Genomic DNA, 27,050 nt, shown 5'->3' with positions numbered 1-27,050 from the left:
GCAGAGTGTCCATCACACACCAAAGGGCTAATGTGTTTCCAGCAGCTCACAAGCCACCTCCTGATGCTGGGATGACCCCACAGGGTGGAGGGTGCCCCCAACTCTTTGTTCTGCTCCCCTTTCAGGACTCTGCCTGTGAGACTCTTGTTTCTGAGAGACTCTTCTTTTGTCTCTTGCGCGTCCAGTTTGGAGGCACCTTCTGCTGTGGGCTGACACTGCACTGCCTGCCTGCCCAGGGCCATGCAGAACTGGATTCTGACCTCTCAGCCCTCCATCACAAATACTTAATGGCAGCATTCAGTATCCTGGGGGCTTCCTCCAGCACTAACAACCCACTGAACTTTGCAAACCAAATGCATCTATGTCCTTTTAATAGGTAGAAATAAATTGAATTTTCACAAGCTTTACTAATTGTAAATTAATTTTAGAATTAATCAGGAAATGAGGTATATTGTAGGTCAGTAAATTCTGAAGAAAAATCTATTTGGACCATGATAACCTCAGTGTCCTTCTGAGTGGACCCCTCCTCAGTGATTACTCAGCAGATAATCCCTCCTTGCTTCCCAGCACCTGCTGCTCACAGAAGAAATTCTTCTGCCCATCTGCCTTCAAACCTGACATGGTGGTGGCACAGACAAATTAAACTGTAAGCAACATTTGAACTCCAAATCCAATCACCAATTCGCTTCCTTAGCAAAACAGAAAAAAATCCAAAACCAAACAACAAAAAAAAGAGCATGTGCTTGTTTCTTACCACCTGTCCCACTGGAGAAGGAAACTTCACATATGGAAACAGCAATATTTTTCCCAAAGAAAACTACGGCAAGAAGAATTCTAGGCATAAACAAAACCAGGTACCTGGACCATCCTCTAATACACAGGATGTGCAACTATTTTAAACCTCTGTTGCTGACACCCGGCTTCACAGAAGTCCTCACTAATTTCAGATAATGCTATTAAAATGAATTATAATTTCACATGAAAGAAATCCTGGCCCTAGCTTCTAATAAACTCATGTCCTTGTCCACCTATTCACCACAAATTGAAATAAACACCTGCAGGAAGACAGGAGCCTTCGGTACCAACCAGCCAACCTCTGAACAAGCCTATTTTTTGCCATTTACATATAATTACATACTAGCCTCCAAGCAGCTAGAAGCTCCATGTTCCTTTTTTTGTATTGTTTGTTTCTTGTGAACACACATAGAACACAAACCCAAACCACGTTAATGATAACCTTGTTAAATATAAACTAGTATGCAATTATAGAAACTGCTAACACAAACAAAAAAACCAGGGAACTCTGATTATACATTCACAATGGTTTCTGAAAACCAAATAAAAATAACAACATAAGGCAACCTGTCTTGCCTGATACTGTAACAGAAGAAGGTTTCATGTTATAACTTCTGGGTCTCAGCACACAGGACTCGTCTGTCAAACAACTCCTCAAATTCAATTTCAAGCTCACTCACTGCAAGGAGAGCAGAAGGGTGGGAGGAAAGGCAGCCAGTGCACACGTGAACTACCAAAAAAATCTAATTTTCCTCCCTGCATCATCCTTCAGATGAGCTAATGCCTGTCCCTAGGCAAGTGCTGTGACTTTCACCCTGTCGCCCTGAGAAGGGCTGGCTGTGTGCGGGGGATTTGGCTCCTTCCTCTCCATTAAGAGAGCAGCAGAAGGGCTGCGGCAACCCTCTGTTCTTGGGCTTGTGCCAGCCCGGTGCATGCCTGTGATTTAACTTCTGTGCAGCAGGGGTGAACCCAGCAACCAGAGCTCCTGCCACACCTTTTCATTAAGAACATGAGCTGCTCACGCTCTGTGCAAGCTCTGTGGTCTGCAGCTGCCCGTTCCCGGTGTTTAAAAATATACACTTTTCCCAGAACAGAAAGAGATCTATTGAAGGGAAATTCTGTCCTGGACTGCACATGTGCAGCATCAGGACAGCCAGCAAAGGCAGGGGACACTATCCAGAGCTCTCCTGCACCAGTGCTACAACGGAGAGCCTCATACTTGTCAGTGCAGTATTGCAAAGTCTTCACCACAACTGAATCCAGCTCTCAGGAAAACAAAACAATATGAGAAGACCAGCACTTCCCTTGCAGCCTGCATCACAAGAAATTATGCAGCACAAATGACAGCCACCCTAGGAGTGGAGGAGCATCCTGGAAAGGTTTCCTTAGGTGACTTCCCTTGCCATGGACTTGGACTATCCATTCAGTTTGTTTGCATGCTAGCAGCACAACTGAACTTGCAAGACTCTGGATTTCTAGGTTGTAAACAAGGACAGTAATTACCTTTCCCTCTTAAACTCCACTCTGTTCTCATGTAATAAAAAAACCAAACCAACCAAAAACCCCACATAGGTAGCTGTACAAAACCTTCAGAAAGTGGGGAGAAGGAGCAAGGGGACTAAATAACTGGAAGAGAGAGGAAGGGCTAAGTGAAGTGATATCAGTGAGATCTAAGCATCCTTCCCAGAACCAAGCAGAAGATCAAAGCATGCAAGAAACAAAAACCAAGGATGATCCCTGGGAATCAAGAAAATTAATACTGGAGTCCTGCATCAATAATAAACTCACTAAGTAGAAGGTCGAGAAGAACCCAGTCTCTGGAATGCTTAGTTCAAGAGTAGAAAAGCACTTCCCAAATCATGGTCTGTGGGTCACTTCTCCCCCACAAGGCTGTGGGCAGAATCACATCACAGAGTGAAATGCACGAGAGTGTGTGTGTGTGTGTGTGTGTGTGTGTGTGTGTGTGACACAGCTGTGCAGTTGATCCACGGAGCAATGAGAGGGTTGTCACTGCAGAAAATGTTTTGAGAGACACATGACTGGGAGAAGAAGGGTGGTAACTCACCAGCAGGCACGCTGCTTGGGAAGGTGGGGCTCCCTCTAGCACAGCACCTGAAAAGGGGCCCAAAAAAGCCACCAATACAACCCAGATGGAAGGGGGGGGAGGGGGAAAAACAAACAACCAACAGTGGGGCATGCAGCTAAGATAACTTTCCCCTGGAATACTTCCAATTTCTCCAAGCTGGCTGGTTTTGAAAGGGACTTTTCTACAGCGATCTATGCTCAATTACCCTTATAAACCCTTGCAACAACATGTGACTCAAAGTCTACCTATTTGTCCAAGGGAGAAACAAGGAGGGAGTGTGGCAAATGGGGAATGTGGGAGTGGCTGCCGATGTGGGCTTGGGGAGCACAGTCATTTCCTCCAGCTTCTTCCCCCCCTCCGTCTTTGATATCTGAGTATGTTGTTGAGGAAGTGAAGGAAGGTGATTCTGTATCCACAGGCATTCACACATTTTTACATGATTGTACCGTCTTAGCCAGAAGTCTCAGCTTGAGAGCTGAAGCAGGTGAGGTTGTTCCTTTGGGAATTAAAAGGCAAAAGAGTACCCGGCGGCGAGAAACGACCCAGAAGAACAAAGTGCTTGGAGATAAAGAGCTTATTTAGGGTGGTAGCGAGACGCTGCTATGAACCATGCGCTCGCACCGTAATCCGCGACTTCCATGCAAAGATTTCCTTCCCCCTTGCGGGCTACCAGACCTGGCTACAGCTCACTTAACTCAGAGCCGGTTCCCAGCCTGATGTCCATAGGACAGGCAGCACGGCGGGCTGAACCCGCCGCCAGCCGGGAGCGCGGGGTGACAGCGGCTGTGCGGCGGGGCTGGGCTGGGCTGCGGCGGGCACGGCGCTGTGCAGCCGCACGCCCGCACTGCTGAGCGGCAGGGAAACTTTCAGCCGCTCGCGCCCAGGCGGGACAGACCGACGGACGGACGGGCTGCTGCCGCCCGGGAGGCTTGGGCACCTCGGCGGACCTGCCCCTGCACGCCCGCACATCCCTGCTCCTGCTGCTGCCCCGGGCGGACGGCAGCGGGGCCGGCCCCGCGGAGGGAGCTCCCGCCCCGCGGCTCTCGGGCCTCCCTCTCCCCACGGCTTCCCCCGGCCGTGCCCGCCCGTACCGAGCCCATCGCCATCCTGCGCATCCCTCATCCCCGCATGCCGAGCATCTCTCATCCCCGCGGCGCTGCTTACCGGGAGCGCTGCAGCTCGAAGGCGGCGGCGGGGCCGGGCTGCCCCAGCTCCCCGCTGCCGCCGATGCTGCCCTGGGGGCTGGTGCGGCCGAAGGGCGCCGGCAGCACCCCCGCCGTGAAGGAGTTGAGGCGGCCGCGGCTCCCCGCCGCCGCGGCGCCCAGGAACACGGCGGGCGGCACCTGCACCGCGGCGAAGGCGTCCTCCTCCTCCTCGTCGTCTTCCTCCTCCTCCGGGGGCTCGGCGGGCGCCGCCGGGGGGCTGCCCAGCCGCGGCGGCGGCTGCGCCTGGCGGAGCCGGGCGGCGGGGCCGTCGCTGCCCGGCGGCGGGGGCCGCCCGTCGAGGGAGATGCTGGTGAGGAAGGAGAGCGCGGCCTGCCTGCGGCGGGGGTCGCTGCGTGCCGGCGGCGGCGGCTGCAGCGGCGGCGGCTGCGGCGCTTTCCTGGGGCAGGGCTCCGCCGGCGGCGGCAGGGGCCCGGCGGCGGGACTGCCAGGGCTGGCGGCGGTGGCGGCCGCCGCCATTGTCGGCCGGCTCCCCCTCCCCTCGGCGCTGGCTCTCGCTGCCGGCCCGTCAGGCGGGCGGGCGGCGGGGCAGGGGCGCCGCGGGGTGCATGGGGGTGCCCAGGGGTGCGCTCCGCCCGGCCGCGCCGCGCTGCCCCGGGCCCCCGCCGCCCGCCCGCTCCGTATTTATAGGTGCAGCAGCCGCGCCGCCGAGCGCCCTGTGCAATAACACGGCAATCACGTGTGGGAAACGGGGCGCTGGAGGAAAACAAAAGCCCGGCCAGCAGCCCGGAGGAGGAGGGAGAAGGGTGGGTCTCGGCGAGCTCCCTCCTTTCAACCTCTCTCTTTTTTTTTTTTTTTTTTTTTCCTTCCCTTTCACCCCCTTCCCTCCTCCTCCTCCTCCTCTTTTTCCCTTCCTGGATGCGTGGGGGCGGGCGGGAGCCGAGGAAGGTGGAGTCAGTGCCCGTAGTACTCGGCACATGGCCTTCGGAGCCCGGCACAGAGCGGCCCCGACCGGGGGCTGCGGCTCGGCCCGGCCCGGCCCGTCTGCGGCCCCGGGAGCAGCACTGGGAGCAGCACCGGGATGCAGCCGTGCCGTGCCAAGTGGCCCTGGCGCTGCCCGCCGGTTTTCCCGGGCGGGGGCTGGTGCCCGGGGCAGGCGCTGTAGTGCCCGGTGGGCACGGAGGACAATCGGGGACGGGGAGCGGCCCCCGGGGATGCGCTTGGGTGCCGACGGTGCGTTCTGCGGGGCGGCAAACCTGGGCTGTCCCGGTCCCCCGCTGCCCCTGCTGCCGTCTGAGGCGTGCGAGTGCCTCTGTGTGTGAAAGTAACATCTCACGGGTTCTCTAAAACGTTAAAGCAATCAATCTCCTCCCCAGCCTTTCCTTCAACTCCGTCCCCAGCCCTTCCCTCTCTCCTGCACCAGAAAAAGCACATTGCTTCACTCTTTCCCAAAAGGGCATGTAGCCCAAGCCCCAAATATCTGTATTCGTGTCGTCCCCAAAGAGAAGGCTGTTGAGCAGAGCTGACTGCAGGTCTGCACCGTCTGCCGCTGTGGCCTGCCAAGGCGGGTGGCCAGTCCACCTCAGCATCGAGCTCCTCCATTCCTTCATTACTTTATTGTGATCAACTCAACCGTGCTATAAGCATGCTTGTCCTGTGATGATAATTTCATCAAGGGCTTATGTAAGGGTTGGATAACAGATACATACAAACAGAGGAACATATGGTTGTCGCAAGATAGCAGCACGCGCTTTCTTAATAAAGCATTACAATGGCTTGTATTGCATTCCAGTTATAGCTGGTGGATGATTCACAAGCCATCCCAAACTGTCACAAAATATTGTGATGTCTCCTACAATTTTATCAAAACCTTGCTAATTTGATGATTAAAAAAAAAAAGATTGATCAGAAAGGAGAACCTGATCCCATTGTTAGAGGACGGTTTGGACCCAGATATGTGTTTCTCTCAAAAGTGATATTTTGAACATTCAAAGATCTTAGAATCACACTCTGACTCGGATTTACTTCTGAACCTTTGGCCTTTACTAACACTGAGTACCATAACTCCCAAGTTTATACTGGGTGTGTGATACTTTTTTGGTAAGGGACGCTGCATGGGCAGCATCCTGAGCAGGAGCAGTGAGAAATGGAAGGGAAATGATGGAGGAAAGAGATGTTTTCCATGACACACCTTCTTAGAGAGGTAGGTGAGTGCTATTTTGAGATGGGCATTCTCATTTCAGCCTGCTCTCTTGAGGTTTACACTGCTTTTTTCTTTCTTACCAGAGGGTATTTCTGTGCCTGTCCCTGTGGCATGTCAAGGATGGATCATTTGGATGGAAAGTGGGTAAGCCAGAGTGGTAAACTCTCCTCCCCAGAGAAAAGCCTAACTGACATGTCCCATCTATTGGAAGGATGCTCTGTACCCCTGTGGTTGCAAAGTGGTTCCTTCAAACTTCTGTTTTGGAGAGGTAGGCTGAGGAGTTTCAGGCCTGCCACGTTCATTTGATGGCAATGCCTTTTTCTGACCTAAGGCAGTGTCCGTGCTGTGGCAACCTGTGACATGTCAGGGCACTGATGCACTTGGCTCCTGTGGAGGAGTTCCAGGCTTCTTTTATCACTTCTGAAAGAGTTCAGGACTTTCTGGAGGAGGACTCCTGGGTCACAGAAAAATGTCACAGCTCTGTAACCTGGCACTTGGTATGTTACTGAATGCTGACCCCTGGTCCAGGGACTACTACCAAATGGTAAATAGGTGATGGAACTCAGGCCTCCCACCTTGGAACCAAGTAAGATACACACTGGAATATTTTTTTCCTCTTGCATTTCTGTGGGGCAGCAGCAACAGTGTGTACTTTCCTCTGGAGCTCAAAAACTCTGTATGGCAGCTGAGTGCTGGTGTGTATTTCCCAAATTCAGCTTCTCACAGTACACAGGTCTGGGAAAGAGAACCACCACCAAAATGCCAGATGGGGTTCCAGAAGTTGATTTAACTTAGGACATCTTTTATGAGTGCAGAAGTGTGCACTCCTTTCACAAGATTACTCTTGTGATGCAGTAAATTTCTGTCTGTTGGAAGCATTATTTTAAATGAAGCCACAACCTACATTTTAGAGCTCCTCTACAGCTGACCCAGAGACAAATGTTAGCCCTTCCCTTGTCCATGTGTGCATCCAAATGATTTTGGCACCTGAATTCTACAAAATCGTTTTTTACAGTCTCTGCTATCAGGAACACTTATGTGAATGGTTGAGCCTATCAACTTCCTTACATCAAAATTAGAGTGGTCAGGATGGATTGTAGGTGTTTCCAGGCCTGGCTCATCCAGCTGAGCTCACTTTGTCACTTTGCAAAGTGCTTGTCTGTGCCCACTAAATCCTAAATCCTCCCATGGATCCAAAGAGATGCTCTGGTCTAATATGCACAAGCTGCCTCGGGGGGATACTGTCTTTTCCAAAAATCACACTGAAGGTTGGTTAAAACATCTCATCCATTGCAAGTGAAAATAAATCCATTTGAGAAAGCCACGTGCAAGAGGAAAATTACTTTTCCAGTCTGAAGCTATTTTTGATAACAAGTGGAGTACCACAGTACAAAGATAATTGGCATGTTAGAAATTCCCGGTTCTCTAGACCTATTTATACATTTAGTAGCAAATTTAAATTTATGTGCACAAAATAGTATGTTTTTTTTCCAGTTACTTATGTCCTCTTGATCTGTGCTTAGCAAAACTTTATGTGAAAGCATGAGCTATAGAGGTCCTGGAGTGTGTGCTGGATGATATGTGAAAATGTTAAACAAATTGATTTTGCTGGTTAAAACTTTTTTGTTTGATGGAGAAGCAGTGACTGGAGGAAATAGCAAAGTTGAAAGGAAAACCAAAAAGGCACATTCTGGAAGCTTGCTTCTGTGACTGTTTTTTCAATCATTTCCTTCTCCAAGTTCTCTTCCAACCAACCAGCTCTACCCAAGTGCAAGTAAATGTTTTTATTTCAGAGGTCACAGGCTTATGTAAGCGCTTAGATGACAAGTGGTAATGGAAGTGATGGAGCATGATGGCTTTTTCACCCAGTGCACCAAGACCTGCAGGAGAGACTCATTGGTTGTGGGTGTTCAGTGGCAGCATGGAATTTGGGGGTCCTGTTAACACAGGTGATGGAGAGGCTTTCTTTGTAGAGATTGAAGAGGGTGGAGGGAGTTTGGACAAAAACAAAAGCTCAGCAGTTTACCTTTCTGAAGAATGGGATCAGAGAAACAGTGCTTCTACATACCTGCCCTCAGAGGAAAGTTAACACGTGTAGAATCCTCATGTTGTCTTTAGTTTAGTTTAAATGGTGTGGGTGCAGTCCTTGCTGCAAGGCAAGTGTGGCCAGCAGGATGTGAAAAGCCAGCCAGAGAGGCCACAGACCTTGAGATAAAGTTGGGGTCCTGAGTAGTTTGTCAGGCCAAGCTTAAAAATATCTTTGCAGATGAGTTGAAAACTTCACCCAGGATTTGAGTTTGAGGCAAGATTTGTGTTTTACTGAGAGTTAACCCTGCAAGAATAACCAGTCCTGAGTCACCAGTGTGAGTCACCAGGCTGGTTCTTGAATGGCCTCTGCTTGCCTGCTTTGGGGACAAAAACAAGTTTCTTATTGTCACTGGTACTTGTTAGAGCTGCAGGACCTGGGCAGCTGGGGGAAGAAAGAGTAAATGCAATTGTTACTTGTAATTTTGACAATCTTGTTTTCTGACTGTCAGGCTCAGTCAGGTAATGCTGTTATGTGAAGTTCAGCAAAGATGTCTGGTGATAGTGCTCCTGTAGGTGAGAACAGAGATCATTATTACCAGTGGTCTTGGATATCACTGTCAGATCCCCATAGCCAGGCAGAGTGCCTGTAGCATGTGAGTACTCTAATCTTGCTGTGCAAGACTTTGGAGAAACAATCCAAATCCAATCTTTGTAATCACTTTCTTTTCCCTTTACTTTGCAGAAGAGAATTGCACTTCAAAAGGGGACAGCAGTTGTAGCATTGGAGAAGGTTTGGAATGTGAATTTAATAATCCTTCTGTTTAGAAGGAGTGTCTGGCAGAAAAAAAAGTTGGGGGAGTTGGAAGAAATTTCACTGAGAGTCATAGTTAAGAATGGAAATTGGATAAAGACCGTACAAATTCTTTACAAAGGACTAATACTGCATCTGGATAGCAAGACCTGTTTTAGTGCCAGGCCCAAACCTTCAGTCTGTTGTAAATTTAGCCTGATTCTCGGAAATGCTAAGTGCTTGTGCTTTTCACTGGTGATTTTTGAGGAGCGTGAATGTTTTGCTTGTTAAGGGTCACCTTTGCTAATTAAAATGTAGAATTTTGAGACTAAGAAGATTGTCACCTTCTTGGAAAAGCAGTGTTCCTTGGGTAGGACTGGTCCATGCTTGCCTCTCTGTGCAGAACCTAATTTTGCTTGCATCATTCCAAGTGGTGCTGACATCACCAATTGACATGAAACCAGATTCAAATGCAGTAGTGGGAAAGGGACAGAAATCTGTGAGCACCAACCATCATGTTTGGAGCGGTGTATGTGACTGTGGGGCAGGACCCAAAGACAGGGGCAGGTGCCCTCAGCAAAGATGAAACAGTGTTTCCTCAAATCAGCTGAGGTGTGGATGGTCAGGGCACCCAACCTGCCAATTATTTTGCTTGTCAGAGGTGTGGCATGCACGGTGTTTGTGTTTGTGTTGAGTTCCTGAGATCATCAGTGAGCTGGTAGTGCACACACATGCACTACCAGTCTGTTGGTGGTAGAACCAATTTGATAGTTGTTTGTCTCTTAAGGAATTTAGGACATTCTAGTTAAGTCAAAACTGGCCTCTGTATCATTATTCCAATTTACTGCACCTTCACTAAGGATAATTAATATTTTTCATTGCTAGATCCATGCTAGATCTGATTCAGGCCAAGCATTTCTTGGGAAACTGGTCAAAATGGTTATGTGAGCTCCAAGGCCCAGACCATGAAAAACAAGCATGCACGCAGTGGGGGGACTGAGGGCTTGCACATCCAGCATGGATTCCTCCTCACTTCTTTCTTGCATCCCTGAATTTTTAAAGTTCCTCATTCAACTTAAGCTGGCTTTGAGGGGTTTTTTGTTGTTGCTATTGTTGTTTTTTCACTTTATATACTATTGGATCCCTTAGACACACCACACCAGAAGCTCCATTTTACTGGGTGCTGCTGAAATACTCTCCCATGTCTCAGTGAGCTTGCAGGATAACTAGACAAAACAAGGAGGGTGGCCATGTAGGAACTGCAACTGGAATGTGGCTGTTGCTGGCTTCTACTGGCTTCTACTAGAGTGATTAAATGGGAACAGGGCCACATAGCTCCTCCCTCCCTTGAAAAACAAAAAACTGTGGGCATTTGTACAGAAAACAACCCCTGTTTCTGTTTGTCCTTGTCTTCCTGCAGTTTTCCTCTTTGAAATCAGAGTTTGGGTTTTGGGTTTTTTTCAGTGTCATAAGTTAACATAGGCATGAGGTTCAAAATGGAGCCATCTTTATTGAAACAAGCAAGGGGCAAATGTCCTGTTTGCTTGGAAATCACCTTAGGCAGTGGTGTAAGTAAAAACCAACTTCCAACTGCAGTAGAACAGAATGATTTGTTGCTAAGAAGAGCTGTGTTAAGGTTTTCATTAAGTGACAGCAATGATTTATCCTGTTCTTTACCATTCTGAGGCAATTTGGAATCAAGTACAGAATCACTGGACATTAGGATTTCAGAGGGAAGCCTGGAAGAACATCCATCTTTGTCACAGTGTCTGTTAATTTTTAATCTCCTCGGGATAATTTTAAAACAGGCTGCAGGTCTCTGAAACATTCATGTTGGCAAGTCTTTCAGTTTGCTGGTTGCTGAGGCTAAGAAAACCCTCCAGTTCACAGGACAGTCAGCCCAAGGAGCTGGATGAGAAGGAAAACACTGTTGACACCTTCTCAGACACAGCCTTCAGTGAGTAAAAACACTAAATAAATAGAATCTAAAGTTCCCAGAGGGACATGCTGGTGGAGTGTTTCAGAGACTCTCCTACAAGTTCAGCTTGACTGGAAATGTTTAATATCCAAGAAAAAGAAAAAAAATATGTTCAAAGGATTTTTTTTTGCCCCCTCCTCCTGAAAATATTCAAGGAGTGTGACTCCAAGGGGAATGAAGGAAGCAAATGGAAAACTTCTGGTGGCAGAGGCTGGGTTTTTGTGCTCAGCTTCGTGGAGGTTTCCGGTCTGCAGGCAACACAATATCCCACGAGCACCACACTTGATTCATTGCAAAATGTTGGGGAAGGTTTCAGAGCCTTTTTAACTTTGCAAGATCCTCAGTGGGCAGTGCTCATTGCAGGCTGGTGGGGAAAGCTTGCAGTCAGAGGGGAGAAATAAAACCTGCGCCTGCATCTTTGTGGTCTGTCACCTTGGGCCACCTGCATGGGAGTCCCAAAGGTCTGCAGCCGCTTCACCTTGCCCCCAGGATAGGGCACAGATCCTGCCTGGATCCCCTGAGCAATATTCCCAGCTAAATATTTGCCACTGGCAAATTTCCAACGTGATAAAACCCAGCCAGGTCAGCTCTGCCTCTGTTCCAGAGTGGTCAGAAAAGCAGGCACAAGTGACTGGGCTCCTGAGAAGGAAGGTGAAATGACAGCGACTTTGGTGGCTGTCATTTGGGGAATTTGGGTGCAGCTTCAGCTGCAGGCTGGGTGGGAGGAGGATGATGGGCAGCTTCTCTGTCCCCAGACCTGTGAGCTGCCAAAGGCTGCAGTTCTCATCACAGCCAGGTCAAGGCACAGGCTTCCCATCACAGCCCTCCAGGGGTCTTTCACTGCTCCCTGCTGCCCTGGACCACGGCTGTGGTGCTCTTGTGGGGCTGCTGCCTCCACTTCCCAAATCCTCCCGCTTGCCTTCATGTTGCTGCTAGAGGAGCAGCAAATTTTCTTCCAGAGGAATGGCCATGGGTGCACAGAGGGGCCTGCCAGGACCAGGGGGCTGCCTGTGGGATGGGCATGTCTTACTGCCATTGCAGGGAAAAACAGCAGCTCAGTCCTACCCCCAATAACCACAACTTGCCACATACATGTTTTACATAGTCTGATAGCAATTAAAGCTGCTAAAAATTGATCTAAACATGATACATTTGTGCTCTGAGTGTTTTGGCAGGGAAGTTTTGTAAGCAACAAATGGAAAATACATAAATGGAAAGGCAATCCCCTGGCAAGACAGATCCAGTCTTATGCTTTCTCTGCTCAAATTGAATAGCACCTCAGTGTAATAATTTTCATGTTGAGATCAATGAGGTTGTTAAATAAATGAAGCATTCAAGTGTAGAAGAAAGTAAGGGAAGAGAGAGATGGCCTTCAACTTGAAAGACTAAAATTCATGCTTCCTTGAGCCCCAAGGAAAGGATAAATCCATTAGGTTGTGAAGAAATAAGACCTGGGAAGAGTAAGACCTGGAAAGAATCTGTCTGATCCATCCTAAAACTTATGACAAAATAAAACTTACTTAGGGGCCAGAAAGGAAACAGAAAGAAATGGCAATGTAGCAGGAGGGTACAGCTCTCCTGGCGTGGCATTTGGTACATACTTGGTGCATCTGCAGGTGTCTCTGTTGGGATGTTTGACACACTGGTGATTCCTTCGGCCAAAGTAAAGGTGAATTATTTAGTTCTAATTTACTGCAATGTCTTTGAAGATGGCTGTTTTTTGGGCCAGTCCCCCAGGAAAAAGAGAAGAAAAAGGAAACAGTTCAGGTGCACAGCAGAAAGAATTAAGAAGATTTTGGTTCTCTGTGTGTGTGTGTGTCTGTGTGTTTGTGTGTGTGTGTGTGTTTGTACATAACTATACATTTTTTTTTTCACTTTGCCCTGTGGGCATGTAATTCCAACTAGATATAATAGGACATAATACATACACTCAAACCAGAGCAGTAGAAGGAATACATAGCAGAATTATTCTGCTGGATTATGATTTTGGAAATGTTTGAGCTGTCTCCATGTGGCCAGAGTGACTTCGTTCCTATGGGAACAAGCTCCTTCAAAGCAACAGAGTTTTATAGCAAGAGTACAAAAATCCTGGCTAAAAACTTGGTGTTTAGCACAAAATTAAATATTCTGTAAATATGGAGCATTCTGCAATACTCTAATTAAATTCACTCATTTTCAAAACTAATTGAAATAGTTCTTTTTCACTCTGCCAACGAGGCAAGATGCAATCAGTCACATTCAAACCATCATTAGGACTAACGAGGACATCCTGGGTAGTAAAAGCTTGTTTGCACCCTCTATGCAACCACACTGTTGCTTCTCAGAGCTGAATCCTAGTGAAAAGCACCTTACTGCAGGTGTAATCCCATAGGCTTTAATGGGACTACTGCTTGATTTAAGTACTGTGGGAGGGAGCACGCTAGAGTCTGGCTTTAGGTTAAAGTTTGCCCTAAATGCAGATGTATTCTGCAAAACAAGGTCTTGTGTTGTATATATTAAGTGTTTTATGTTGTCTTAATGTTGACTTGTAGTGCGAACAATGTTTTCTAGAAGAAAACTCTGGAACTTCAAAGCTCTCTTGAATATTATAAACATCATGGGATGGGTGAGCAACTGCTCACAGCTTGAGTGCAAAGTGAGTGGGGTGACATCAGACTGGGCAATTCCCAAGTGTATGGAGTTTAACAAGTGATGGATTTTGCACCTGGAACAGGGCAACCCTGGATTTGTGTACAGGCAGGAATGAAACTCTGCAGCGTGGCACTGTGGAAAAGGGCCTTGGTTGATGGCAAGTTGGATATGAGGCAGCTGGGAGGGCCAGCCATGTCCTGGGGTGCCTCAGGCACAGCATTGCCAGCTGGGCAGGGATTGTCCTGCTCTGCTCTGCACTGGGACAGCCTCACCTCGAGCCCTGTGTGGGCAACACAATATATGGAAGTTACAAAGCCATGAGAGAGCATCCAAAGGAGGCTCCATGGGGAAGAACCTAGAGGGGAAGCCATATGAGGAGTGGCTGAGGTCACTTGGCTTGTTCAGCCTGGAGAAGAAGAGGCTGAGGGGAGACCTCCTAGCAGTGCACAGCTTCCTCTCAGGGGAAAATGGAGGGGCAGGTACTGATCTCTTCTCTGTGGTACCAGGACCTAAGGCGGTGGCATGAAGCTGTGTCAGGGGAGGTTTCGGTTAGACATTAGAAAAAAGTTCTTCACCCAGAGGTTGGAACAGGCTCCCCAGGGAAGTGGGCACAGCACAGCACCCGGCCTGACAGAGCTGAGGAAGCATTTGGACAATGCTCTCAGGCACATGGCACTCCATTTTTGGTTTGTCCTGTGCAGGGCCAGGAGCTGTACTCCAGTGATCCTTGTGAGTCCCTTCCAACTCGGGATATTCTGCAGCTCTATGATATGCCTTGAAAAGAAGGGATTCTGGGAAGAAAAACACTCATCTGCCCAGTTGGTCAGAGACCAGAGCAATTGCTACAGTTAGCTGAATACTTATTTGAATCTGTATTCTGAGTGTTCATTCCCTGATGTGAAGCTGATCAAAGATATCTGTGCTTTACTTTTAACTCTGAGCTGCTACAATTGCCAGCAAAGTAGTTTTTATGTCTGTAAGTGATATGAGGGAAACAGAACTTCACCTGCAGTTCTTTGTCAGCAGGCAATGAATGAACAGACTGGAAGTTAGAGGGACACTAGAACTCAGATTTCAAGGCAAGATTGTAAGTTGGGGGAATTACACAGTTAAAAGGAGTCAGAAGTCCTGAGCATCAAGGGTAGATCTGTACGTGAAACCCCAAGTGTGGTCTCATTATGCTCCATCTAGTACTAGGAGTGCAGAAATACAAGTTTTCCAATGCAAAGAAATAAAACAAGGATGCCAGAGCTGTGTCTTCTAGTCAGGGTCTTACCACTCCAAGAACCCTCTTAACCACTGCTCAAATGCCTTCTCTGGCTCTGTTCTTAGTCCTGGTTCATCTGTATCTTGTTCTACACCTGATGACATAGCCCTGGTTGGCCTCACTGCTGCTCTTAAACCAATACAGCTTCTCTTGCACCCTGCTTGAGGTTCTGAGGGCCAGGATGAGACATTAACATGCTACAGGTGTGGGGACCATTTGTAGTGCCATTTCCCCTGTCACCCTTAGGGAAGAGTGTGGTGAGGAGGCCCTAAGAAGAAAATCCTAAAAGTGTCTAAGAAACCCTTATGTTTAAGGCACCAGTGAAAACATCCAAGGGGGTTTTTGGTCATGTTGTGGTGGGATTGACACTTGGTGCTGAGAAAGTTGAAGCACGTTTCAGGAGTTGTCTTCACTGATTTTTGTGGTACTGGTGTTTTTGACCACCTCAGCAGCTCACAAGAGGCCTTGAGGTGCCACCTGCCTGTACAGTTTCACCTGAATGATTGTGTATTTTGGGAGGTGTAAGCATGTATGTGAGGAAAAAAATGCCAAGAGGAACAGGCTGTAGAGAAATGTTTGAAAATGGCAGAACTTCAATTAGTGTTGAACTTCCTCTTTCTAACGTCAAGAAATTTCCTAGTTTAAATTTCATGCTGCTCTAAACTGTAATGACATGTTGTCACTTCTCCCTGTTTTTGTTCTTAAGAATTCATAGGAATTTTAAACTGCCTGACACCTAATCAGCATTTCCATGGACCAAATGCAGTTTTTGATACTGTATCATGAAGCATACTCTGCCCTTGGAAAAAACAAATTGTAGTTTCTGTCTTCAGAACGGCCCTTACAGCTCACAGGAGAGCCACACAGTGAAAACATGGGTGTGTCCATCCCTCCTAGGCTCGATAAGACCTGAATTTGTTTGAACAGCCATCTGCTGGTCTTGAGCCTTTAGTATTTGCTTGCCAATAGAATGAGATAGGTGAGGGATATGTTGTTTTTATTGCTCTGTACAATATTCCTGGATTGCAGAGGGAAGGAAGAGGATGATGGCTGATAAAGGCAAGAGGAAGACAAATGCATGTAGGGTAATTGGCCCCAAAACTTCAAATGCTCAAATTCAGCTTGCAATTGTTTCTGAAGTGGACATTTCTAAAGGGCATCAAGCCAAGTAATATTAGGCCAAATCTGTGGCTATTTAAGGAAATACATTACAGAGCATTGAGTGACTCCCATGAAACATCATATTAATTGTGCCTGAATCTGTGCAGTTTTGCCCCAGTGCTGAGCTGGAGAAGCAGTGAGGCAGGGCACTGTAGTGCTCAATGCCCAACAGAGTGAGAGCCAAATCTCCGAGGGTAACAAATCACATCCATGGACAATCTTTGTTTTCCCTCTCCGCCTTGAATATTCCCTTACAAGTGTTACAAAATATAAATTCAATAGCCTCGTGTGGGTGAAACCTAGAAAGAGCAAATCCCCGTGTGAAACCTGCCAGCCCATTTGCAGGATAAGCCCTGATTTGTGCCAGGGTGTCCCGCTTGGAACAGGGAGTTTCCTCTCCGCAGACAGCGCCGGCGTGGGTCATCAGCCCTTCCCTGAGGGTGTTTGTAGAGGGGAGGAGGTGTGCAGGTGAAGGAAAATGGTTTGCAGGAGAAACGGGACGTGGTGCCGGACCTGGGATTGCTCCCTGCCCTCCTGCAGCATCTCCTCTGGCAGCAGAGCGGCACTGCGTGCACAGCAGTGATTTCAGCAGGCTCTTTGAAGTCCATCAAAGCGATCCTTAACGCAGTGTGACCAACTTACGGCTTTTTTTCTTTTGCGTTAGCTGCATGAGGAAGAAAGCACTGCCACTGGATGCAGGACGTGGCAACGCTTTGTCCTGAGCTGGAGCACGGGAGCTTCATCAGGACCGACTGCCAGAGGAACATAAACTTTGCCCTCTCTTTCTTCCTGACCAGGACTAGTGGAGCTGTTTTCCCAATGATTTTCCAACTAGGATATTAAAATAAACTTCTCCCTGAAAGCTTCTGCCTTGAAGCAGCCACCCCGTATTTGCCTTTGTGCTGTAACTCTCTGTGATGTTCACTGTGGCTCTCCTCTCCAAGGCTGTCCCCTGAGCAGCTGAAATGAACCCCTCTGCAACCTTAGAGAGCACTAATATGTCACTTCAGTCACAGTGTGACACTGTTTGAAGGACTTGGAGGCATCCTGCCTTTGTGACAGTCTTCTGAATGCCACCCATCAGGTATATCATAACCCAAACTGGATGTTCTGCTGTGCCTCACAAATATTTTGTAATTAAGTCACTAGGCAAGAGGGTTGGGTTTTGTCTTTGTTTTGCTTTGTTTGTGCTTTAATCATCATTATTTGTACCCAAATTCTAAAGTCCATGGTTAGGGTACCTATGGTCAAATTTCCTTTAACTCTTGCTGAGGGGAGAAAAGTGAGCCATGGTCTTATGATCTGAATATAAGCAAACAGTCTGTTGTGACAAACTCACAGGGGGATAAAAAAATATGATGATTCAAGGCAACAATATCCTCAACCTGAGATCATCATTTTCACAAAGGCAGGGGGTAACAGCTGCTTGTTCATCAGAAGATTTTATCTGCCTGCTGTTACTGCTGTGACCCTAAATAAAACCTCTAATGCCAGCCCAGCAGCATGGCTGGAGAACACAGTAGTGGCAGGAATAAGTCCCTCCCTTCTGCTTTGGGGAAGTTTCTGTGGACAGTGTTGTCTTTCTGGAACATTAACTGAATTATTTTTCCTCTTAGTTCCAGAACTTGGAGATTCAAATAATCTCCCTCCTGTCACAGATCCCTTTCTAAAATAGCGAGGTGTTCCTGTCCTGCTGAAAATGTAATTGAAAGGCATATACTAATGTAGTGTTTAATTCCAAGACTTGCCTGTATTTTGATTAAAAACCTCCTGGATTCTAAAGCTTAGGTTGTACTAGATATGAAAACACAAGTTCATCCAAGAGCACAACATGAATGAATGCGAGCATTAAATTCTGCTGACCATTCACTTGAAATTTTTTCTGCCGCATGCGATTCCAGGACAAATATTGATTGAATAACCTCTGTGTGTATGTGTGTGTGAAGTGTGGTCTAGCACCCAGAGTGACCTTTCTCTTCCATGTCTAATCACCAGCGATAGCTGTAAGCTTCCTTTTGTATCAAAAATCTTGTTTCATAACCCAGCTCCCCTGCTCTTTGGAACCTGAGTCTCTCCGTTTGTTTGTTCAGCCATTTGAGGTCTGCTGGGATATTTCTCTGTTTGATTTGCTTGTTAGCTTTGTTGCTGGCTGAAATGGCCCAGGCATGGTTTGTTCAAGGCTTTTGTTTTCTTTTCTGGAAGGGTTGGTGGAGGGTTTTGTTCTCCACAAGTCAGGCAGCATTGCTGCACGTGAGGTTTGCCTCGCTGCACGCCCACCCGCGCAGGTGGCACCGTGTCTGTGCACAGGCGTGGGCTCCAAGCATCCCCCTGGCCTCTCAGGGGCTCATCCAATGGCTCTGCCTTTTCAGTTATAAAAGCACTGGCTGATGTTTTGACATGCTGATTTTTTGGGCCACAGCCTCTCTCTTTCCCTGTCTTTCCTCACAGAGGGGCTGAGCCCCTGGGGCAGATGGAGGGAGAAGCGAGGTCAGGGCTGGTGTTTGTTGGGACTGGCTTAATCAAAGCTGGGGAAATACAGGGTGCAGCAGAACAAAGGAGTTTGAGTGAGATAGCTCTCTTTCTGTTCCCTCTCTCTCTGTGTATCTCTCTTAGAGATGTTCCCTATTACAGGGAAAGGAGACAAGTATGGTAATTGTCCCTACAGTCACTTTCCACATTCACAGAGTGCCGTGTGTAAGGTCTTTATAGAACACATATCTCCTCTGAAGGTTTTGCAGGGGAAACTTGGGGAAGAACTGCAGCTCCCCCCTCATGCTTCTCCATACGCAGCCTTCAGGACATGAGTTATGGTGGCAACTGGAGCCTGGATTTAGTTGTCTTCCATTTGTGCCATCATCAAAACTACAGTAGTTCAGGCTCCAGTTCCCACCAGGGATGCATGCATTTATGTGCACACATTGCTCCCTTCCAGCCTAAGAAACAATATTATTTATTCTCATGTCAACTAAAAATACTCATGTTGGTTTCCCCCAACATTGTGATTCTTACTTCTCTACATAAATATACATAAATAAACATGCACTAAATATATATTGATAAATATATACATCTGTATATACACACACACATACACACACATATATATATATATATATTCCTTCCCTCCCATTTCTGTCTTTTCTCACAGTCTGAGAAGTCCCAGTGAGAGGACAGTAACTTTCCATCACAAATGCTTTTCCTGTGACTGTTTTTGTTTTCTAAGCCTGTCACATGAAAATAGACATAATATTTTCATTTTGGTTGTCTGTAAATAAAGAGAAATTTGACTTCCAGAATGTGTTCCTAGAGCAAATCAAGTTGTTCTAAGATTAATCCCTTTCTAAATAATACTTACAATTTATGTGCAGATAACTCCCTAATTTAAAAGTACTGTGATGATGAACTGAAATCTCTGTTACACTGTGGTTAATTACAACAGTTTCAGTTTTGGTTGGTATTTGCTCCATTAGTTATTCATACTGCAAACAAATATGCTAACAGCTTTTTGTCATATTCTCTTAAAGATGTGATTAAAACCAAATTTTAGCCTTCACAGATCCAAGCCTGTGTCTGGAGCCATGCACGTGCCAAAACAAGGAGGTGAAGGGCTGTAGGAAACTCTCTTCTTCCCCTGCCTGTCCTAATCCAGCTGGTAAAGTCTGGTGGACAGATTTCAGCTTCCAGCAGGGCTTCTCTGAGGACTGCATCCTTTTCCTCCTCAGCATAACGGCAGGAGATTGCTTTCCCTGAGGGTTTTTAGGAAACAGTCTATACTTGTAATATCAGCTCAGCTGGTGTAAAGCGGCAGTGCCCCAAGCTGGCATTCTGGCTGTCAGGGAGAAAAGTCCCTCTCTGAAACTGAACATTGCACCTCCTGAGCTCCTCCTGGGACCTCCAGGTGGGTCACAAGTCACTGCGATACTGCCAGCCTCTGCTGGCTGGCCTGCTCCCTCTCCTTGGCTTCAAGCTGTTGCTGGACTACAGCTCATTCCTCTGCTTGAGGGACCTAAGGTGAGACCTGGAAGGGATTCCACATCACCTGACACTTGGGTTTTTTTCTGCTGTGAGCAAGCATTACCAAGTCAGGCCCACAGCACAGAGGCCATCTCAACACAATCTGAAAGGAGAATATGGAAATATCTCCCTTAATGCACAGCACAGGAATCCTGCTATTGACTCGCAGCTTTAGCTCACTGCAAGGTGCACCAGCATTGGGCAGGATGGCAGGGTGCTGATGAGCCTTGATGGCAGGATGCTGATGAGCCTTGGTGTTGGGGCAAATGAGGTGGCAGCGTCCCTTGGAGACATTTTATTCACTTCCACCGAGATATCTGCTTATTTCACATGGGAACAAGCCTCCCTCCTCCATGGAGGGTGAGAGCAAGCTGTGTATTCACATGATGGTCCAGTGAATAACTTCTGGTATGAGAAATCTCTGAACTTCAGGAAGCTGGGATGCTGCGCTGCAGGAAGAACAGCTACACTTTGCCTACACTTTTGCTACACTTTGTGCTTTTTCTAGACTCTCTCTTCAAGGCACAGCAGTGGTTTAGTGGAGGTGTTCTTCCTACTGCTGCCTTCCATTCTCAAAATTTCCACCCAGGTGGAAGAGGAGGTTTGTTGGGGTCTGTCTCTGAGTGAGGAAGACTGTTCCAGCAGCATGAATGGGTGCTCAGTGTGCTGGTGTGGAACAGATTGTGCCAGACCATTTTGCATTTGGGTCACTCTATTGACTGCTTACTTTGACCTCTGTGATTCACTGTGCATCTCCCTGGCACGTATTCTAGAAATCCCTGCTCTAGAAGTATTTACCTGCTGAGGGAGCAGACTGAATATTGGGTGGATGCCAGACAGATCCTTGTTCCTTTGCTTACAGCATGCACAGTCACAGGCTGTGGTGTTTTGACCCTGGTTGGATGCTAGGGGTTCATCAAAGATGCCGCAACACCCTCAACTGGGTGGGGGAGATAAAAAGTAACAAAATATATAGAAAAGCTCATGGGTCAAAATAAGGATCATGCACCGACTGCTATCACTGACAAAATAGACTTGACTCCAGGAAATTAATTTATTACTAATCAAATCAGGGTAGGGTAATCAGAAATAAAATCCAAATCTTAGAACACCTTCCTCCCATCTGTCCCTTCTTCCTGGGCTTAACTTCACTCCCAATTTATCTCCCTCTTTCCCCAAGTGGCACAGGAGGATGGAGAAGGGGGTCTTCCCTGTCTCTTGAGACTCCCTGACCCCATGTTCATGGCAGCTCTGCTATCCCAAGTTACTAAACTAAGAGGAAACTGTTTATCTAAGCACAGGAAGAGATGAGGGACCATAGGAATTTCTGCTTCCCAGTCTCAGAGAAGAGAGTTCAGGTAAGCTAGAAATGCTCTGGCTTTAGAGAGGAGATTGGCACACAGAAACAAGCCAGGGAGATGGATCTGTTGTAAAAAAGGAGGAACAGTCTGAGGTGTGCAATGTGCTGCAGAATGGGACAAAAGACCTGCAAGGAAAATTGCATGGTGGTATTGGGCCCTGGCAATGTTGTTCTGGGCTCCATGTTACTCCATGCAGCTGGTGCATTGTCCACAGTTTCTGTGTTATGACTTTTAAATGACTATGCTCCTCCAAGTTTTAATTTTTTTCTTATCATGAGGCTGTTGGGTAGAATTAAATCCTAGCTCACACCCATCTAGGAGCTGAAAATGTCAGTGAGGGCTGAAAAGTGGTGTATACTGAGATACTATCATGTAGAGATGTACTCCACACTCCTGCTGGCACAGCGGCTGGAGGCAGAGGATGTTCCTGCTTTGTTGTAGCGTGGTCATTCCTACATGTGGGGTTGGATGTCAGTGCAGTGTGATGCAGATGGGGACAGATGCCTGTCCCCATCCTGCAGGCAGGACTCTGAGTGAGCTTTCTGCCTATCAAAGCAGCTGCAGAAGCACAGGCTCCAACAGAAGCAAACAGGAGATGACAATATAGAGAAAAAGAGGAGGCCAAATGATGCTGTATGCCCAACTTGCAAACACCATCAGGTAAACCCAACCTTGCCTCCTGGACACCTCCAAAACAGCCCTATGGAACTGACATGTTTATTGCTTCCTTTTTGTTGTTGGTTTGGTTTGGATTCTTTTCCTGTGGGTTTTGGGTGAGGGTTTTTTTTTGATTGCTTGGTTAGATTTGGGGGTTTTTTCTGTGTTTGCTATTGCCTCTTTTATGCAAAAGATTAGAAATCAGGAATTAATGCTTCTATTTTTTTTTTTAACCTAGGGCTGCAGTGGAAGACTAGCACAGGACAATGTCACAGCCCCAGCTGTGTGTGCGTCTCCTTTGATGATGCATCTCCTAGGACAGTCTGTATTAATGCATGGCTTTAAAATGTTATGTTTTTGAGGGAAAGTGAGAGTGTGGACCAACTACTCACACTGAGCAATGCTTGCAGGAGAGAAACTGTCCCACTTGTCCCAAAAGGCAGACAAGGAGATAAGGCTTACCTGCTTCCACTGTGCTGTTTGCTGTCCTGGTGGGAGGACATGAGGCATCACCTGTACAATCTCCTGTCCTCTCAGTTGGGTGGTGGCTCAGGTGTTCCAAACAGCGTCACAGCCAACCCAGCCTGTCGTCCTAGCAGGTGCTGAGGTGATATTTCTACTTGATACCCCAACACACGAGTCTGAAAGGGAATGTTGAAGGGTTTGAAAGCTTTCCATCACTCTTAGAAGAAGGATTTTACTGTGCTTATTCTTATTATACTGGCTTTGATGCTTGGAGCAAACAGATGCTTGTTTAGAATTAAGTCAGAATCCCCAGACTCATAGGAAATATTCTCTGCTTTATTTTGCACTGTTTAGTACCCAAAGCTAACCATGCAAACTGTCCCTGTGAAAAGTCTGAGCTGTTCCCCACCCAGGGGACTTCTTGTTCATGCTGAGAGCTCTCTGACATGAGCAGTCAGAGACCAGCTGTGCATGGGCTGGAGAAACTTGTGTAAATATTGCTGCTTTGAGGCTGGGATTTAGGAGGTGCTGGGCTAAATGATTTATTAGTGTGCTCAGTGCTGATGCTGAGAGGGTTCTTCTCAGGTTGGCTTTTATCACTGATACCTCTTTATGGGGTCTCACTTACTGGAAAATTCCTGGTAACTGGATAGTGGGAGGGACCTGCAGCCGCAGGTCATGTATCTCATGATCCTGAGCTGGAAGCTGTGCAATCCCTCTAAGCACGAGAGAATGAGACTCACAGGCACGGCCATCCTGGAGGCATGGCCTTGCATTAGTTAAATTTGGTGGGAGAAGCTGCAGCCTCTACACTAATGGCAACTAAAAGTTTCTTCCTCCATAGTTTGTTTCTCTAATTTTTGCATGGTGGCTGTGCAGCAGTCAGAAATTGCTTTCCCCCGTGCAGGTCCTTGAGCAGCCACCAGCAGAGAATGGGTGGACCCTATGTGTCTGTAAGCCTTCCCTGTGTAAGAAAAAAACCTTCATTTAGAAACCTGAGTAGTCTAAAACTCAGTTAGTATCAGACTTTAGGCCACTTATTTATTCCCACTGCATTCAGCAGAGACTTGGGCATGTGGGGTTGGAGGTCACTGGATTCAGAAGCCCACCAGTTAAAAATAGTCTGTGGGCAGGTTGAGTATGAATTCCAAACTGGCACACGCACAAACCCTGTATACATGTGGCCACTCAGCACAACCCAGTGTAGTGATTTTAGCCCAGCTGGAGCTCAGTGCTCACTCACTCCAACCTGGTGGATGTTTAGTCACCTCCAGGAAAGCCAGGCTCCATCATGCCTGATGGTGGCTTGGGGAGACAAACTCCATCACTCTGAGCATCCCTCCCTTCCTCCTTCTTCCCCCAGCTCCACATGCCGACCATGATGCCATATGGTTTGGAATGCACCAGCTACACTGGAATGCTCAGCTGACCCCTCCCAGCTCCTTGTGCATCCCGGGCTCCTGCCTGCCAGGGGGCACTGAGGAGCACAGAAGGCCTTGACCTGTGTAAGTGCTGCTCAGGCACAACAAAAACATCCCTGTGTTTTCAACACTCTTTTCAACACAGATCCAAAACACAGCCCTGCACCAGCTGCACTGAAAATACCAGCTCTGTCCCAGTCAAAACCAGCACACCTAGAAAACACAGCACTTGCACAAGCAGCACAAAAGTTTTAATTCTGTCCCCCTCCATGTCTGATCCACACGAAGGTTTTTGTGTTAGGAATACATGCAGACACACCATGTGGGCAGGAACTGTGCTCATACATCCAATCTATCCAATCCATCCAGCACCTACCAGTGGGGCTCCAGCCCCACTCATGTGCAGAGACAAACACACACACACCCACATGAGGCTATGCACCCCTCCTGTGACCAGGCATGGACAGCCAGCCCACCTGGCAGCTGGCCCTGGGTGCCCTTATCAATCTTTGGACACACACACACACACATGCAGACAGGTCTCACAGTGAACCCCAGACCTCACACTCTCCCCTGTGCTTGGCCTGGATCAGTAGCCAGCTCCTCCAGTTGTTTTGCAGGTAGGGATGGAGAAATAGCTGGCCCAGGATATTTCTGCTTTGCTATCTGTCTCCCAAGCCACCTATTCCATTTGCCTGCCAGCAACAGTGGAGCCTCCACCCAGGGATGTGTATGGACACAGTTTGATGAGCAGACAGGATAGATGGCAGCAATGAGGTGCAGGGCATGGCCAGACAGGGGCATGGCCAGACAAGGGCACTGACTGGTCTCTTATATCCCTTAACTCTCACCTACTCATTATTCCCCAAGCCACCATGATCCCTCCCTTTTGCCACACTGATTCCTTCCCATAACATCCTCTAAATTTGTTGCATCCCAAGACTTTGTTCCCCTGCACCCCACAATGTGCCAAACCCCTCAGGTGAGCCTCTCCTGTTGTCTCACCCTGATGGATGTCACCCTTGGCCCATGGGGCTGAGGGTTCCCTGGGACAGTCCAGCAAAGGGCAGGGAGGGATCACGTCCCCAGTGAGGCCACCAGGGTCCCCTACCTTTTGTCCCATAACAGCACTGGGTCTGGCATATGAAAGCCTTTTTGCCCTCTCGTTCAGTTTGAAAGCTTTGCTTAAGGAAAAGCAGAAATTTATACAATCTTTGGATTTTAGAGGCTGCAGCTTTGTTTATACAAAAAAATGTGGGCTTGGTGGTGAGATCAGGATCCTCAAAGTGCAGCAATGAAAATAGGAAAGGGAAATGGTCTGAAAACACAACCAAAATACCTGATTTCACACACATAAGTAGTAAAAGAGCAAGATCTCAGAAGAGCTGGCAGTAGGCCAGGAAAACACTGGAATTTCACATGTTGAAAATTCATCAAACCTCCTTGGTATAAAGTTACATGCAGGCCACTTCTGAGCAATAAATGAGTCTGTATTATCCCAAAGCCTTAAAAATTGAATTGACTAGTGAGTGGGAGCTTGGAAATCCTCCCTGAAAAATTCTTCCCTTCAGCTTCAGCCATGGCCAAGGAATGGCAAGTCTTTTATGTTTTTTTATTTTTTTAGCTTTAAAAAAATGAGAGATGTGCAGAGCAGCAGATATTCTGCTTGAGTACTGTAAAGACAGCAGCCGCACACATAATCACATTATCTTACTTTTCTACACTCTGTCCTTGATATTTTTCCACTTGCATGATTTATTCTTGGCTACTATATAGCATAAATCTATACAAAAGATGTAGAGCCCTTTGTCTGAGTGCTAAAACCACAAAAAATAGGCAACAGGATTTAAAATACCATAAACCAGTTTGAAGCATTTGATTCAACAGCCATCAGTTGCATGTTGGCACAAGGAAAGCTACTAGAGTAGGTTTTTTACAGATGAGTGAGTTTTAAAAGTGGCAGTAGAGTAGGCCAGGAGCTGACCAAAATGGTCTTGGAGCATCCTAAAGTTAAGATGTTTCTTTGAGAAAATGAAATATTTTCACACAAAACTCCCTCCCCATGAGATGCTCTCTGCCAGTGCCCCACCTATATCTGAGTTTTCTGCAATGGAGTGTGAATTACAGCATCTCACTTTCTGATTGCTGCACTCCATCATATTCTAGAGCATCTTGAGTCTCTTTGAAATAAGGGCCCCTTTTCAAAACACTTCCAGTTAGTCTGAGCTGAAAGCCTGAATCCAGAATTGTGGGAGAGATGGGGAATTGTGAGGGAAAAGATTTCACCACCAGGAGTGCAGGCCCTTGATGGACCTTGGCAGGCAAGCGTCAGTTTTGTTCCTGGAAATGGAGGTACATCTAGAACTTGGAAGAGCAGAACAAAGCAGGCTGCTGCCTCTAGGTAGCAAATTAGAGTGGCAGAAAGAGGAAATGTTTGGCTTTGGGAGTCTCCTGTGAGTCTCATAACTGCATATTGAAGGCAGCTCCCTCTGGAATGGAATGTGTGCCACAGCTCATGGGTGTCTTTGCTGGGTGTAAAAGAGCTGCCATGGGTTTTGGGGACATGGGTGAGAGCCTCTAGAATAGGTCATGTCAAGTCTACAGACCCATTTGGAATAACAATTTGTAGCCTCTCTGAGTAATAAATGCCTTAAATCTTACTGTTCCTATTCTCATGTCCCTCCCAGGTCAGTCCTGGGATAAGCAGATTCTGCAGAAGTTTTCTTCTGAGAAAGCCCATGACAGCTATTTTTATATATACTGAGCTGGAAATTGTTGACATCTCAAAGGGAAATATATTTTAATAGCAATTGTTTCAGTGCCAGCTCACATTTGCTTTAACATAAATGTCTTTTTATAAATGAACACAGTTCTGTGAGAAAATCATGCATGCAGTAACTTCAAAGAGCTGGCACTGCCTGGAAACCACCAGCCTCCACAGCACATACCTGTCTTTTAAAAGAAATATTGATCAGATTTAATGACTTGTGAAATAAGTCATATATTTCCACATGTATTTCCACAATATTG

General features: G+C 47.1%; 1 protein-coding gene across 1 annotated transcript in view; it reads right to left on the bottom strand.

Annotated features, from left to right (window-relative positions):
* Positions 1-4,563, bottom strand: part of CABLES1 (Cdk5 and Abl enzyme substrate 1) — a 69,974-nt gene extending 65,411 nt beyond the window's left edge. The window contains exon 1 of the mRNA XM_058807275.1: positions 4,046-4,563. Coding sequence (XP_058663258.1) covers positions 4,046-4,563 — 518 coding nt within the window. The remainder of the gene's footprint in view (positions 1-4,045) is intronic.
* Between the last annotated feature and the right edge of the window lie 22,487 nt (positions 4,564-27,050).

This window comes from Ammospiza caudacuta, chromosome 1 (genome assembly GCF_027887145.1).
Source record: "Ammospiza caudacuta isolate bAmmCau1 chromosome 1, bAmmCau1.pri, whole genome shotgun sequence".
Lineage (NCBI taxonomy): Eukaryota > Metazoa > Chordata > Aves > Passeriformes > Passerellidae > Ammospiza > Ammospiza caudacuta.
The sequence above is the reverse complement of the archived record's forward strand: the minus strand, read 5'-3'. Positions and strand labels throughout refer to the sequence as shown.